Source organism: Falco punctatus (genome assembly GCF_963210335.1).
Source record: "Falco punctatus genome assembly, chromosome: 7".
Lineage (NCBI taxonomy): Eukaryota > Metazoa > Chordata > Aves > Falconiformes > Falconidae > Falco > Falco punctatus.
The window spans coordinates 11,760,583-11,775,784 of NC_137587.1; the positions used below are offsets into that span (position 1 = coordinate 11,760,583).

At 42.7% G+C, this 15,202-nt stretch overlaps 1 protein-coding gene across 2 annotated transcripts in view; it reads left to right on the forward strand.

Moving 5' to 3' along the window:
- Positions 1-360: 360 nt before the first annotated feature.
- Positions 361-15,202, forward strand: part of BAZ1A (bromodomain adjacent to zinc finger domain 1A) — a 65,246-nt gene continuing 50,404 nt past the window's right edge. The window contains exons 1-3 of one of the 2 annotated variants that reach the window (XM_080395124.1): positions 361-525; positions 1,219-1,368; positions 8,601-8,879. In XM_080395124.1, coding sequence (XP_080251250.1) covers positions 1,256-1,368; positions 8,601-8,879 — 392 coding nt within the window. In that variant the 5' untranslated portion in view covers positions 361-525; positions 1,219-1,255. Of the gene's footprint in view, positions 526-870; positions 1,369-8,600; positions 8,880-15,202 lie in introns of those variants that run through there. The other variant, XM_080395125.1, reaches the window with a different exon arrangement.

Consider the following 15,202-nt stretch of genomic DNA (forward strand, 5'->3'; position numbering starts at 1 on the left):
ACGGCTGCTCGGCGCCGGTTTCGGAAGCGCCGGTAATGCCGCTGGCAGGAGGCGCGGGCGGGCAGCGCCGCACGCTGCAGGCTCGGCCGCCGTGCCGTGCCGTGCTCTGCCGTGCCGTGCCCTGCCCTGCCCCGCCGTGCCGCCCGCACCCCGGCCCGGCCGGCAGTGCCGAGCGGAAAGAGCCGCCTTCCCGGCCGCGGCCAGCCGGCCTGGGCCCACCCCCCGCACCGGAGATCTCCTGCTGATAATTCAAAAATGGAGGATGCGCCCTCTCAGCCATTAATTAATAATGTAGCTCGCTGTCTTCCTGTGTGACACACGCTGGAAGGCACCGAGCGGCCAATAAAGATGTAGGGGAGAGCGGGGGAAGGCTCCTCCCCGCAGCTCTTCCTGATTGAGGGCTTGAAGAAGTAGATCAAAAACTTCCCAGGAGCCGGGGGGGGGCAGAGGAAAGGGAATAAACGCGGCGAGGGGGACCGCGCTGCGCACCGGCCCAGCGGCGAGGGCAGCCTGCGGCCGCACCAGGTGGGCAGGAGGGGAGGGAGCCCCCGCAGCGGCAGGCCGGAGGGCCGGCAGCCCCCGCGCCGCGGCCGCGCTGTCCCGCGGCAGCCGGGCCGGGCCGGGCCGGGCCGGGGGGCGGCGCGGGGCGGGAAGGGCAGGGCGAGGACCCCCATTAGGCAGCGTCCCGGCAGGAAGGGAAGCGGGGAGGGAAGTGGTCGGCGCTGCCCCTCCTGGGTGTTTGCTTTGCGGGGAGGAGGAGGAGGAGAAGGAGGCGGGGGAGTGGAAGTTGGTGTCCGGCCCGGCGTGTGTGGGTCAGAGGCGGGGGAAGGGGGTGACCCGGGGGCAGGGGAGCCTGAGCAGACAAAGCGCGGCGGCGGCCGGGGTATCCCCGCGCGGAGCACGTTGCGCGGCTGGGGCGGGGGGCGCCGCCCCCGCCCGGCGCTCGGCGTCATGGCCCCATTGTGAGGCAGAGGGAGGCGGAGGCGGGAGGAAGGATCCGCCGCTCGCTCCGCGCGCAGTTCCAGGCAGGCAGCGGCGCGTCAGCCACACAAAAGGCCGCCGCCGCTTTCTCCCGCTCCTTCTCCGGCTCCCCGGGAGGAGGGACACGCCGGGCCCGCTCCCTCCTCCCCGGCCCGGGGAGGGGGGGCGCTGCCCGCACTCGCTTACTCCCTCCCTCCGTATTTATTTTTTTTAAATTTTTTTCCCTCCCCCTCGAAGCTGGTCCTGGGGCAGGAAGAGAGCGCGGAGCGGGGCGATGCCGCTGCTGCACCGAAAGCCCTTCGTGAGGGAGAAGCCCCCCGCCGACCTTCGGCCGGACGAGCGCGTTTTCTACTGCAGGGTCACTAACGAGATCTTCAGGGACTACGAGTAAGAGACAACCCCCGTGTCCGCGTCCCTCTGTCCGCCCTGACCCCCCCTCGCCTTCCGGCAGCGGGCAGCAGCGGTTTAACCCCCGAACGGCTGACACCTGGGCGGGCGGCAGGGGAGGGGATTCCCCGGCAGCACCGCGGGGAGCCCGGCCGGGGGGGGGGGGGTGGCGCTGGCGCCGAGCCCGTGCCCTCCCGAGGGGGTGGGGGGAGAGGGCGGATCTCTCGCCCGGGGCAGGGGGAATCCCTGCCCCTCCTCGGCCGGGGTATCCCGCGGCCCCTTCGCTTCGCGGTGGGAGCGGGGGCCGGCTCCTTCCTCACATATACCCCCCCCGCTCCCTCCGCTGTGTCGCCCCCGTCGGGGAAGTGAAAGTTGCCCGTGTGGGAGGCGGCGGGCGGTAGCGAGCGGCTGCCGGGGCCCGGCTCTCCCCCCTCCCCCCGCCCCCGTCGGCAGCCGCGTGTCGGCGGCGGACGGCACTAGGCCGCCCCGCGGAAGGGGCCGCGCCGGGCCCTGGTTGAGCCGGCGCCGCGGGGCAGCGGGGCCGCCCGGCTCGGCATGTGCCGGCCGCCCTTTTGTTGTGGTACCGGCCAGGCAGGGGGCGCCGCCGGCGCAGCCCGCCGGGCTTGGCCCGGCTCCGGCTCCCCGGCCGGCTCCCGCCGCCGTTAACCCCTTGTTGCCGGGCCGAGCCGCCGCGCCGCCCAGGGCCGCGCTCGCCCCGCCTCCGCGGGGAGCCGCCGGCTGACCCGGTTGGAAATGGCCGGCGAGCCCTGCCGCCCGGTAGCTCGGCCTGCGGCGGGGGGAAGCGCGGCCCCGGCGCGGGGGTCGCTGCACCTGTCCGGCGGGGTCCCGCCGCCCGGTCATCCCCTCCCCTCCCCGCCGGGCGGCACCACCGGCCGGTACACCCGAGGGGCACAGCTGTGTCCGCAGGGTCTCCCTCTCCAGTGAGGTTTTTTCTCTCTCTTGCCGTCCCTTCCTTTTTTCTATATTTTTTTTCCTTCTCCGTGTGTAAAAAGACCAGTGGAAATTATGAAATTGCCGTTAACGGTTGATAACGTATTGCACGGGTAGGTCCGAACTTGCTGCCGCGTACTTTATCACCGGTAAGAACAATGGACCGACGGTGCCGTTTTCCAAAAGCCGGTAACCGTCCGTGCTTGCACCCCCGGTCCCATCCATCACCCCCCCCGCCTGCAGGATGGCCCCACAGCCAAGTGGTCTTTTTGGTTTGGGGTTTTTTTTGTGTTCTTTTTTTTTAAAGACGTGCAGACTGGTGAGATTAAATCTGAAATAGTTTTCGTTTGCAGCATATGAAATTAGAGCACACCTTAATCTTTTTCGTGTTTAGACTTGTTTTTCTTACTCAAATGCACTTCACCTAATAAAATTGTAGAGAAGCTGGATTAGGTAACTTTGAAGGGTAATGCTTTGCGTTTCCTGGACGATCGGTTCTGGGGGAGAAGGGGGGGGTGTTGAATATGTTGTTGGAAGTTTTGTAAGGAGTGTTTTCATTATAGGGTGTATAAGAACCTAACAAGCAAGAGCTGACAGCCTTCTGTTTCTATAGGAATTAAGTCACCCTCCCCCAGCTTCCAGTATTTTAAAAGCTGCTTTTCTGGTTACAATTATTATTATCACGTAATTAGATGACTCTCATGTATTTGTTGACACTGCACTGAAATACATTTCGGGTACGTGTACTCTTGCTAGAATTTCGGCATGAAAAGCATCCTTTTAAAACATCTTTTGCTCTCAAAGGTGAATATTTTGAGTACTCTGACAGGCTTATTTACACTGCAAAGATGTTGACAGTAAGTAAAAGTATGAAAGACCAAATTCTGTATTTAACCAAAGGTAACAAATTAAGGGATAAATTTAGACTTGCATTCACACAGGCGATCCCTAGAAATGTCAGTGGGTGGTTACCTCAGAGGTCAGGGCTTAGAATGTGGTATTTGGGAAGACTGCAGAAAACTCTTCTGTGCTTGTTTCTTGTGTATGTTGGGTGGGCTTTTTTGGGGGTTTGTTTTTTTTCCTCTTTGTTTTCTAATTCTCAAAATTATTCTCAAATTTGTTAATTTTAATTCAAAACCAGAAGTCTCTTTTTTGTTAGGTTGGGTAAAATTGATGCTTTGGATTGAAAAGTTCAGTATTTTTGTACTTAGCAAGGTGTTCTGGCACAGATGAGTAAGTTTAGATTAATGTTAGTTGTTTGTGGCGTAATCTAATAGAGAACATAGGGTTGTCTTTAAGCAAGTTTTAAAGGTGCTCATTCTTGTCTCTCCTGGTGGCAAAGTGATTCTTCAAATGGCTAATGTATTCTGAAAACATCATTTCTCATTTCTTTGCCTAAGCAAGGACAGTTAGATTAGTAGGGATAGGGAGGGCCCGCTTTTTTAAAAAAACAACTGTATTAGCTGTTTCATGAAAGAAAACCATTGTCTAAATCAGACTTCTCTGAATCTGCTTTTGCAATAGCAACTTAAATTTTTTGAGGGGAGAATTTGAAAATTAGAGTCTGAGTAGATAAAGTGGGTTGTATAGATATGGTAACCTGAATTCACCCCCTTCCTCAACTATATGAACAACTACAAAGGGTTGAGACTTAAGTTGTTTGGGTTTTTTGGGGGTTTTTTTTGTAGGTTTCTTTGTTGTTTTGTTGGTTTTTTTACAGAGCACAAACTTCATGTTGAAAAGTTTCTTTCATGCCTATGGCAGCTTTAGCAGAGATTAATACAAACAGTACATTAGTAGTATTCTTCTCTATATAAGAAGTCATTACGCTAACACAAGGAGAATTTGGCAAGACTAGTATTTTGTAAAGTGACTTTCCCGTTAAGGACGTATTTCCTCTTTAATCTGAAATACCATCACACAATTTTGTAACCCTTTAAGAAGGAGTGCAGTGAGGTGGCAGTGTTTGATTGTATTTATCAGGAGTAACAGGGACTGGGGGAACTGATGTTCTTCATGCTTGGCTGTACTTCTAGTTAGAGGGACAGACCAACAGTAAGAGTCTCTGGAGACATAGTAGGAGCAGGAAGAGCAAGTGCGAGGGTGCACAAGATGCATGGGATGCATGAGAAACACATTAAACCGGTGGGATGTTACCACCAGTTTTTGACGCCTTGTCTGTGAAAGTTAATAGCTGATATAGATGTGCAGTGAAAGCTGCTATTAAAGTATGGGAAGTCTTGCTTGTGGAGACAGCTTGAAAAAGAAAATGATGAGTAGTATAGATACAGTGGTAGGAATGTTCCTCTTTCTAAGACGCAGTGGGGGAAGAGTCAGTTTTGCATCTTCAAAACTTACTGAAACTTCTTTATAGATTGGCCTGTCTTGTTTTCAGTCAAAAAGAGGTCTGTTCAAAAGGCTTTTTAAAGTGTCCTTAGTTAAATATGTTTTGTTGAAGAGAAACTCATTACTTGAAATACATTGCTTAATGCGTAATTAGCCTGTAAATATTAAGGAATAAATGTCTCAGTTTTCTTTTGTGCATTATTTTTTAATATGTATTCTTGACCTCTTCTGGAGATGAGGTAGAGTATAAAAACACTTTTGTGATCCAGAATGGCAGAGTTGGTCTTCTGTGATTACCCTACTACCATAGACTAAATAGATTATGTATTAGAGGCTCATAACGGCTTCAGGATTAAAAATGAGTTATTAAAAATTAGCCATTCCATAGATTTATTTTTTCATTTTTCCTCTCTTAAATTTTACTCACTTGTAAAATATGAGAAATTCATGTCATTCTCCAATATAGAATTCTTCTAGTTAAAAAAACCACACACACCCAACCTGTTTTTAATATATGCTAAGAAGATGAATGAAAGTAAATAGTGTGAAATAAGCATGTTCCTGGAACACAATAAAAATACAGTAGCTCTTGGACTCAATGGGAATACTCGGTTAGTTCAAAAAAAGGCATCTGTCACTTCTAGTCTGGATTTTTATATCCATTACAAGTGCAGTCAGCGCAGAGATTGCAAGTAATTTATTTCTAGCTTCTGTTAATGAACTGCCTCTGATCATATAACTACCAAGTAGCCATATTAAACTACCAATCAATGATTTGCTGATAATTTATTTAGCTGTTTACCTTACCTTGCATGGAAAACTAACTATATGATGTAAATGAAGAAAGACATCCAGCTGAGAAGTCATCATTAACGAGCTCCTTTTTTTAGTCCCTGCTGCTCAAGTAGCTGAGCTGATGTGGACATCTTCACCAGAGTGCTGCAGTCCTGTTTGACTTCTCGCAGGCAGATTGGGACCATGCGAGTGAGCTTTGTGGATGTGTTTTGTATGAACTTCCTTCTCAATGTTGTCAAGAGTTACAGAGATCTTGAACCAGCGAGGAAACCCCAGAGACTGTCATACCCTAGCCTAGATAAAGATGTGGATAAGATTTCATATGTAACTTAGCAGCAGATACACTTACTGTTGTGAATTTAAGTTGAATGTATAATATGATCAAGTGCATTACTTAAAGAGAAGGGGTGTCGCTGCTGCTGCCATTCTCTAGGTTTGGTAGCTGTTGTGTCTGCTCTTTGTAAACTTTTTTGTGATAACTGATGTGTACCAGAGAGATATAGGGATGGAGAGTCCTACAAATAACATGTATTGCTATACTGTTGGGATTTTGTTTTCTCATCCCTCTAAACCAAGTTAAAGTGAGATCGTTAAAACATTGCAATAAAACTGTGTTAACAGACTAAGCCACAGATGGTTTTGATGTGCTATAGGTAATGGCTAGCTAAAGACAAATAATGCTTTCAAACGCCACGTAAATTTTTTTCTTCCCTCTTAAGTTCATGGGGGAAAAATCCACACAAAAGAGGAAATGAGGGAGAATGAAACTAGATACACAAACTACTTTTGTATGTAAATTGAAACATGTTTTCCTCAAACATGTTTCAGTTCAAGTAATCTTAGAAATTTGCATTTGTAATAATCATGGATTAAAAAATTTTAGAGAGGGTTTTGTGTTTGGTGGGTTGTTTTTGTTTTTTTTTGTTTTGTTCCTGTAAGTTCAATGCTGTTGCTTTAAATAGTATGACTGCCTGGTGTCCCCTCACAAAGAATAACAGCAGCTCTTAAAGGGACACTGTCAGCATCAACCTCAGCCTTTTCCTCCCTGTCTGCTCCCCCTGCCCCCCATTTTTTTCCTTTTTACTTTCATAATTTTTGAAAATTATGTTCTGGTACATTTTACAATAACTCTTAGGGTGGTTTTCTCTTTCCTAGCTAAAGATGATTATCGAGAACCTCTTTGGTAAGTGAGACGCAAAAATACATGTAGAGACACAGCTGCATGAAGATTTGAGTAAACATTTCTTTATCCATTGAAGTCAGTAAGACTGCTAAAAATTCTTGTGAATCTAATACAGAAGTATTGAAATGTAGGGCAGGAAGAGACCTGAAGAGATAATGTTTTATGTATTCCATCACCTTAAAAAAAACAAAACAAAAAACCCCACAGATTTGTCTAATCTATTCTTTAAAATGCTTAAGTAACTATTTTACACCTTAAAGATAGTGTTTCACCATGGTTGACAGCAAAAAAAAAAAATATTGTCCTATGCACAAAGAATGACTGACAGCCATCCGTTCTTCATATATTGAATTAATTTCTGTCATTCTCTCTTTTGTTCTTCTCCTTTTCTTGTTTAGAGTAAGCAAACCCACATTATTGCTTATTACTTATGAGTGTTAGACCCATGTACTATCAAATATTTTAAGTAGATGCAGGTAACTTAAAAATCTGAATTTTTGTAGCCATTAAATATTATTCAGATAATACGTTTCTTCCTCTTCTGTCCTTTTCCCCTCTTACAACTGATGTTCTTCCTAGAGCATCTCTCTCACACTCGGAGGAATCTTGTGGTCATACAGAAAGAATTATATGAGCCAGGACTCTCCATTGTCCTCAGTTTGGAATTTTCATTTACAAAATATTGTGGTTCATCTGTCCATCTGCAGTGAACATTGTCACCTGGATCAGTCTCTGATGCACATTTACCAACCTGAGTTTCCAGGGAGCCTGCAAAAAAAAAACGCTCAGAGAAGTGTGAACTGTCCAATTCTCTAACACCATTACTAGAAATTATTTGAATAGTTGTATCCTTTTGAAAATGGGAACACTGTGCAGTGTAAGGTGTTTTTTTTTTTTTAAAGGCTGAAACTTCAGGTTTCTGGTGTAGCATGCAGTGTTCAGAAAGTACTGTCTGCTTTGAAATAGCTATGTTGAACTGATACAAGGCAAAATAAAACTCAAGTTGTTGTGTTGTGTGTTCCGTACTCATCAATACTACTCTGTTAAGATTTTTAAAGGAAAGAAAATAAAAATCCTTATCTGAAGTGGGGCATATTGAGAGATTGCTCTGCTGTCCAATCACTGCCCATAGTATATGATATGTTTTAACATGGTTTTGTGAGTAGCTACATAATCTACCTCATCTAGAAAGTGTTTTAACAAACCACTGGTTTTCTGATACCTGTCAAAAATTGACACAAGAAAGAAAGTGCTTCTTTCTTGATTCCAATGTAATAACTAGTAAGCAAGCAATAACAATGTGATTTTATCATTAATAGGAAATACAGGGAAGGAGGAGAATCAGTATTTACTAGTGGATCAAGGGAGGAGAAGAATCTGTAGGAAAAAATAGTTTAATGCTTTTACTGAGAGCAATGCAAACAGTGAAGGAATAAAAACTATTTAGAGACGTACTTGACATTAATTCTTTACCTCTCCCATCTTTTCATTTGTGAGCTAGGGCACTCAAATGCTGAAACTTACTCAAGTTGCAACATGTTTCTGTGATCTTAGGGTTATTTTATGTTTGTACAGTTTTTACACCCTCCTCTTGGCAAATATTTGTGGAAACGGGGATGTGAGGAGGATATGACACCTATTAAACTCAGTGTGATTGTTCTTATGCATAAGGCTTCTTATATGTGAATATTTGTTTGCAGGACTTTTAGGTCTTGATGCTGTTACTGTAGTCTGTAGTGAGAGGAAACTTTGGTTTTACAATAGCTATGGCATGGTAAATTGCTAAAAGTTTTAAATAACCCTTGATTATCTATAGCCTGTATGGGAGTAGAGCTGCTTCTGCATTTCAGGCTTGTAAAAGGAATTCGCTGCTGTACTAATTGTGAGCAAACTGAAAAAGTTAGTCAGAACTCAACCATTTTCTTTCTCTCACCCCCCCTCCCGCCTTCCTTTTCAGTGATTTTTTTGAACGCACCATTCTGTGCAACAGCCTTGTGTGGAGCTGTGCTGTCACAGGGAAACCAGGACTGACATATCAGGAAGCACTGGAATCAGAGAAGAAAGCCAGACATAATCTTCAAAGTTTTCCAGAGGCACTTATCATTCCAGTTCTCTACTTGGCCACCCTTACCCATCGCTCCCGACTTCATGAAATCTGTGATGAAATCTTTGCTTATGTCAAGGATCGGTATTTTGTTGGTGAAACAGTGGAAGTAGTTAGAAGTAATGGTGCAAGGTAAGTATATTTAAAAACAAATTATGTATTTGTTTGTTTGCTGTGAATGGTTTTTGTGTCTGCTTTTTTAAACTAAAAATCGGGAAAATAAACTCCATCAAACACAACTGAAGTGAGGTGTGATGCTTAAGCTAGTGATACTGTTACTGCTCCTTCCTACTTTAGTTAAGAGAGGGATTGTATTGCTGGGCTTGGTATCTCTTTCCTTAGTTTAGAAGCGGCTGTGGAGGCAGGACAGCTCTCTTGAGTCTTGACACTACAGGTTTTTTTGTGGATTTGCAAAGGCATGTCAGCCCCCTGGTGTGAGAAAGGCTGGTGGTTTGTAGAATGCAATTTAATGAGAAACTAGGGGAAGCTGTGACTTAAAAATCATATGAAAGTTTTGAGGAATCACGTAGAATGTAATTCATCACATGGTGTTTTGTGTACTTAGAATGGGTGAAGTGTTGAAAGCTTAAAGAATCAATGTAAGTTGGATTTTTGCTTTTTAGGTAGTTGGGAAAATTGTGACTTCATTCTTGGAGAAATTGGGAATTGTAAAATGTTTGCAATAGTTAATTATCTGGGGTTTAGTGTGATGGGTTTTTTTCCCCACTGAGTTAGTGTCATGCTTATTCATACTGATGTATGCATGTTGCAAGTGTTTTTACTGTTATCTTAGACTGATTAAAAACTTGGAAGAGTTTTGAGCTTCAGATGCTTTCTTTCTCATATTATTGGTACATATGCTCTGTAGTATAAATAAGCTGGTTTACAACACATAGCTAGCTTGAGTCTGTCTTTAAAGCAGCTTGTGGGAGAGAACTGGGAAAGGTCTGTGTTTTGTCTAAGTAAGTTTGCCATTTCACCTAGCTGAGGTTTAAAATGGGAACGTGTGCAGAATGTGCGCTACAGCTCTTGTGGGGTCGGTCACCTGTTGGGTTTTTTGTTGTTAGTTTGTGGGTTTGCTTTATTTTGTTTATTCAGAAGGAAGGTGCCAGCTTACACTGCAGAGTAGACAGGGCTTCTGTGGGTAGCCTGAGGTGTCTGTGTGTAATCTGGTGTATGTTGCATGATGGGAGTGGGCTGGTTCAAAACTGTCATTGGAGAGCATAGTTACTTTGTGTGAGGTGTTTCTTTAGTGGCTGATCCAGACCTTATTTAAGGCAAACTTTGTACTACACCAGGAAGAAATATCTGTTTACGTGCTGCAGGAGATAAGTTGTAAGGAAATCTGTATGGGTATGTATGGGTCAGTGCTTAATAAAAAAGCTTTCCATCTCCTCCCTACTCTGTTCCTTTCAACCAGCAAAGTCCCAGTCACAAAGCCAGGACAAGAACAACTTCAGTAGAGTTGCTGCTTTCTCTACAGAAAACCTATATCCAAAGTTTGTTTTCCATGTTTCTCATTTTTATACTTGTCTAATGACTAGACTCAGGTTGCAATTAGTATTATGGTCACTTTGCTTAAAGAATAAGATGTGGGGTTTTCTTCCTCCGCTTTGACTAGAAACCTTAATATTATGAATTGTCAGTGCAGTTCAGGTGTTGGTTTTCATTTACTCGATGAAATACCTTTGTTTTCTGCCTTTGAAGATACTGTCAGTTTCCAAACTAACAGCAAAAAGAATACTTTAGAAGAATGTTTCCCCCCCCAAAACAACTTTCCTGCCTTTGTTACTTTTCTAAAACCTTTGCTAAAATATTTATGCATGCTACATTGTCAAAGCTTAAATGAAATGTAGGCTTATATATGTGATAAATGCAAGTCTGTCTTGTTTCTTTTTCTTTCGAAATTCAGAATCCTTTTCACTCTTCTTTTTAGACGGTCATAAATCTGTTTTAAGTTTGCCCTAACAATTATTTCTACTTACCATGTAAGCTAAATTCTGTTCAGATAAAGTTGTGATATGATTCTACCTCATGAAGATAGCACTATCATTTTTTTACCAGCATTTAATTCAGTCTTCTTGGTTATTCAGAGTTGTGTTGAGATACATATCTAACAATTTTGTTCGTTTGACTTTCACAGATCAGTATATTAATAGGATATAAGCTAAACTTCTTAAGCATTTGGGGCAGGCTAGATACCATTCAAAAGGTTCAGATAAAATCTATTTCCATAAAAAAATAACCTGCTAGAGATAGTATGTTTGCAACTACGTAAGTATAACCTTGTCTGGTAAAATGAAGCATGAAAATTTTGCTTTAGCTGTTTGTATGCTATTGATATTCTAGACAAATTTATAGCAGAGGGATAGCTCAGACTTCTAATACTAAAACAGTGCAAATAACATGGTAATGCAGGGGGATTTTTATACTTAGAGATACATAATTAAAGCATACAAAGTGGAAGGAGGTGAAGCATAGTTACTCTTCTGCCCAATTTACAGCTGACTTTGACCTGTATTTTGAAGTACTCTATTGGGGATTAAGTATACCCGCTCATGTTACTTGTAAATAACACAGCTGTTCAACAGAGCGATTTGCACGTTTGTCACGTGCAGCTACGTTTTTGTGATCTTTTCTAGCAAAAATGATTACAGTCCACCTATAGTGTAATAGCATTCAATGAGACCAACAGAATTTGGCAGAGCATGATAACCCAGTTGTGTTGTGGTGGTGTGAAGTGTAAACTCTTCCACTGCATTTATGTATGAAGTTTTTGTACGTGCTATGTCAGCAGGATCATTTGTTATCTGAGCTCCATGCATCATTTAATGGGAAGCCTACAACTTAATGCATGTGTAACTGAGGGTTGCTCAAGCAATTTAAGTATTGATATTTTGTAACACCTAACCTTGCACATGTAATATTCTTGTAGGATAGATTGCTTTGATGCAGCTTTCTAGATTTTGCACAAAGTAAATGGAAGGGAAGCCAAACACTAGAAAGATTAGCATGTAAACATGTAAATGTTTTTTATCTTGAGCACGTGAAGTAGTCTATAGTACTGTAAGCAATGGGAAGATGATCTAGAAAGAGTAAGAGGGCAAGTGATTTGTGCAGAGGCTAGGCAGAAGGTGATTTTTTTGAGATGGGTGGTTCATGTATCCCAACCAGTCTGTTCTGATTGTTGCAGAATCTGATGCCCCGTTGCTTTTTCTGGTCTTACGTCCCCATCAGGCTTTTCTGATTGCTAGTCTTTTGTTGTGCTGCTCAGTTTTGAATTTGGCTGCTTCCACCTTGTTGCTGAGGTCTGGTAGGAGGAACTCCAAGAGTTTGGGAGATACTCTCGTCTTTCTGTTGTTTTGGTATGTCTGTTGTCTTAACAGCCCTTATCAACCAGAAAGAAATTGCAGAGAAATCCCCCCAGTGCCATGAAGTGGCTTTTTCAGGCACACTCTGAAAATGATGTGTGCAGTTTGGTAATCTAGTAGAAGCAACAAGGAGATAATTCTACTTGCTCTTTAATTCATTTCAGATGATGTATTGATTAAAAATAGTCAGCTTTTTTTGGTTTGTATGTGTCCAGCTTTTCTGGCCAAACTGGGGCTGACTTTTCTCCGAAGTGGTAGCTTTGAAACATGAGGTGCTTGAATTCCCAGTTAAAGAACAGTTAAATTTACTTGTGTAAAAACATTTTCCTAGTACTGCCTTCATAGAAGACAATGTTAATTGAAACACTGGTCAAAAACATAATATAGACAGCAAACCTAATCTCAAATTAAGTTTAAGTTTGAATTGCCAAGGAATTGAAAACAGCCGATGCTATAAGTACTGTTGTTTAGAATGTCACATTGCTATTTATGGAAAGTAATTTATTGAAAAAAGCATGGAAATGTTTTGAGATTTTGTTGGGGGAAAAAATCAGCGCAATATTTCACGTTAACCATGGTCAGTTAAGATGTAAAATAAGCAGCTAATGTTTTAGCTCACACTTTATGGAAGCAGAGGAAAAAATGTTGGCCACATCACTGGAATTACTTCCTATATTTGCATTTAAGAACTGTAATGTACTGCTTGGCCTTTTGTTTTTCTGCAAGGAATGGCATCTTTTGCAGTAGCCTGTCCATTTGTTGCTGGTTTAGTACTGTGTTGTATTATTGGTATTTAAAACTTGTGAAATGGTTGGACTTGATGATCTTAAAGGTCTTTTCCAACCTAAACAATTCTATGATCTTGGAATCTGAAGTCAGTTACCTGAAAAATAAAACTGTGTGGTGTGAAAGCTTACCTGAAATAACCTCAGTGAATGCCTCAGACGCACCAAATAAAACTATCATCAGCCTAACTTGTTCAGCTGTTGGACTTGTGCTTTTCTGCTTGAGGTCAGCAGTGTGCTTTTTTTTAACAAAAAATCTAGTTTTTTCTTCCAACAAATTAAATTAAAGCACATGTAAACAACCAATTGTGGTTTATCATCAGTGTTCTGAGTCTGGGTGCTATCACAAGTAATAATGACTGTCTTTATTGGGGTATACAAGGGAGCAATCTGATAATTAGTTAATTTGTAAGCTTGCAGTATGACTTGAGGAGGGAAGAGATCTGAGATTTTAGGTTGGACAGCTCTACTAGCTCTTCAGCTCTTCCTCCTCTGCCCTTAAAAATAGCTTGTGTGATGATGCATCCCCTTCCCCATGGAGGATGGAGGGCAACCAGTTGTCAATCAGTTGGTACAAAACCTAATTAAAAAGTCAACAACCTGCAGAATAAAATAGGTTGCTTAAAGGCAACCTTCTTATAAGGAAGAAATCATACAGAATATGGCAGATATAAACAATGATTATCTTTTTTCATTTGATTTGACCACTAGATGACACCACTGCAAAAGAATACTTCCCTAATGTCTGTGAGCAAGCAATGCCAGAATGCTTTAAGAGAACATAGTGTTTCTAAAATGAACCTACTTGCAGAAGTAGTAGATGAAATTCTCTGTTAGGAAGATTGCTGCATCTGGTCATACATTAGGTATAGGTTAACATCCATTCTCCACTCTGAATATTGATGTTGACCATTGCCAGGCTGTAGGAAACATAAATAATCACAAAACAACTTTGTCTGTAAGTGAAACATCTTTTTTTAACTCACCAATTGTTTGGCTGGTGTCCCAGTGCTTTAGGATTGTTTGTAGTGGATTAACGACTGCATTAGGCCAATTAAAAGATTTGTATACTGTTTTCATCTCTGTAAGTCTTAACTGGGGCACAGGAGGTGTGTTGCTGGTCATGACTACGTATAGCTGTATGGAGTTAGGATGGCAGAAGATAATCCTTGTAAGAGATAAGGTTATAGCTAGTTTTCCAACATTTTCATTCAAACTGACAACAGGGTGTTACTTGCTTATTTATATAGTTGTCTTCTGAGCGCTAGGATAAGTTAATGTAAGACCACTAGGTGGTAAAAGGTGAAGTGTCTTCCATGTTTAGATTCTAACGAGTTACAGTGAGTTTAAATTATTTTCTAGTCCACCAATTTTCCCCTTTGATATATAGGCTTCAAAGCTGAATGGATGCAGAGGCACTGGAGCCAATGTCTATATAATCAGAAAGTTATAGTGTAGTGGGGTTTTTTTTGTTTTGTTGTTTTTTCGTTATGTGGTGTTCTGTTTTTGGGGTTTTTTTTGTAGTGGTAAGGCTTAAGCATAAGTTCCTGCATACAAAGAAAGTTTCCTATTTTATTTCACAAAGTGTATTTGAATTCCAGTAGCGAAGTTAGTGTGGTGCATATGAAATAGCATAGCTGACAGTACTGGAGAGTTTACCTATTCATAGAGCAAGTACAGTTTGCATTCTCCCAGCATTGCTGTTTAAGGATCAGTCTGCTCCTGGACTGGAAGAATCACGTTTAAGGAATTCACTTTCCACTGCCCTGAAGTCCTTTGGGATATATTTGTATTTGTTGACTAATAAATATATTTGTATTTGTTTAATGGAATGATATGAGATGATGATAATCTGGGAGAGAACCTCCAACTCCTTTCTTATAGATTGTTGAACAGCTGTTACAACTATTTTTGGATGCTGCCAATCTCTGTTAGCTCTCATTTCTGTGTGAACTTTCTTCTTTTATAACCACAAATTTAAAGGTACAGGTTTTAGTTGGTTTGTTTTATAATTATATATTTCTTTAAAAATCAGTAAAATACTATGAACCGAAGGCTGGGCAATCAAAATTATGCTTATATTGCTGTTACTGTTAGTGCTGTCCTTAATTCCACAGGAGACAGCTGATGCAGCTACTGTATATGTAGGGTTCTCTTGTCCTTAGCAAAGGACTATAACTTGACAGACAAATGAAGATGTTAAAACTCAAAACCAGCAGCTCTTGCTGTAGTTAGGAAGCCATTACTTACGTGAAATTTGTCTCCTTGTCGTGTGCTTTTGTTTTGTGTATACATTAAA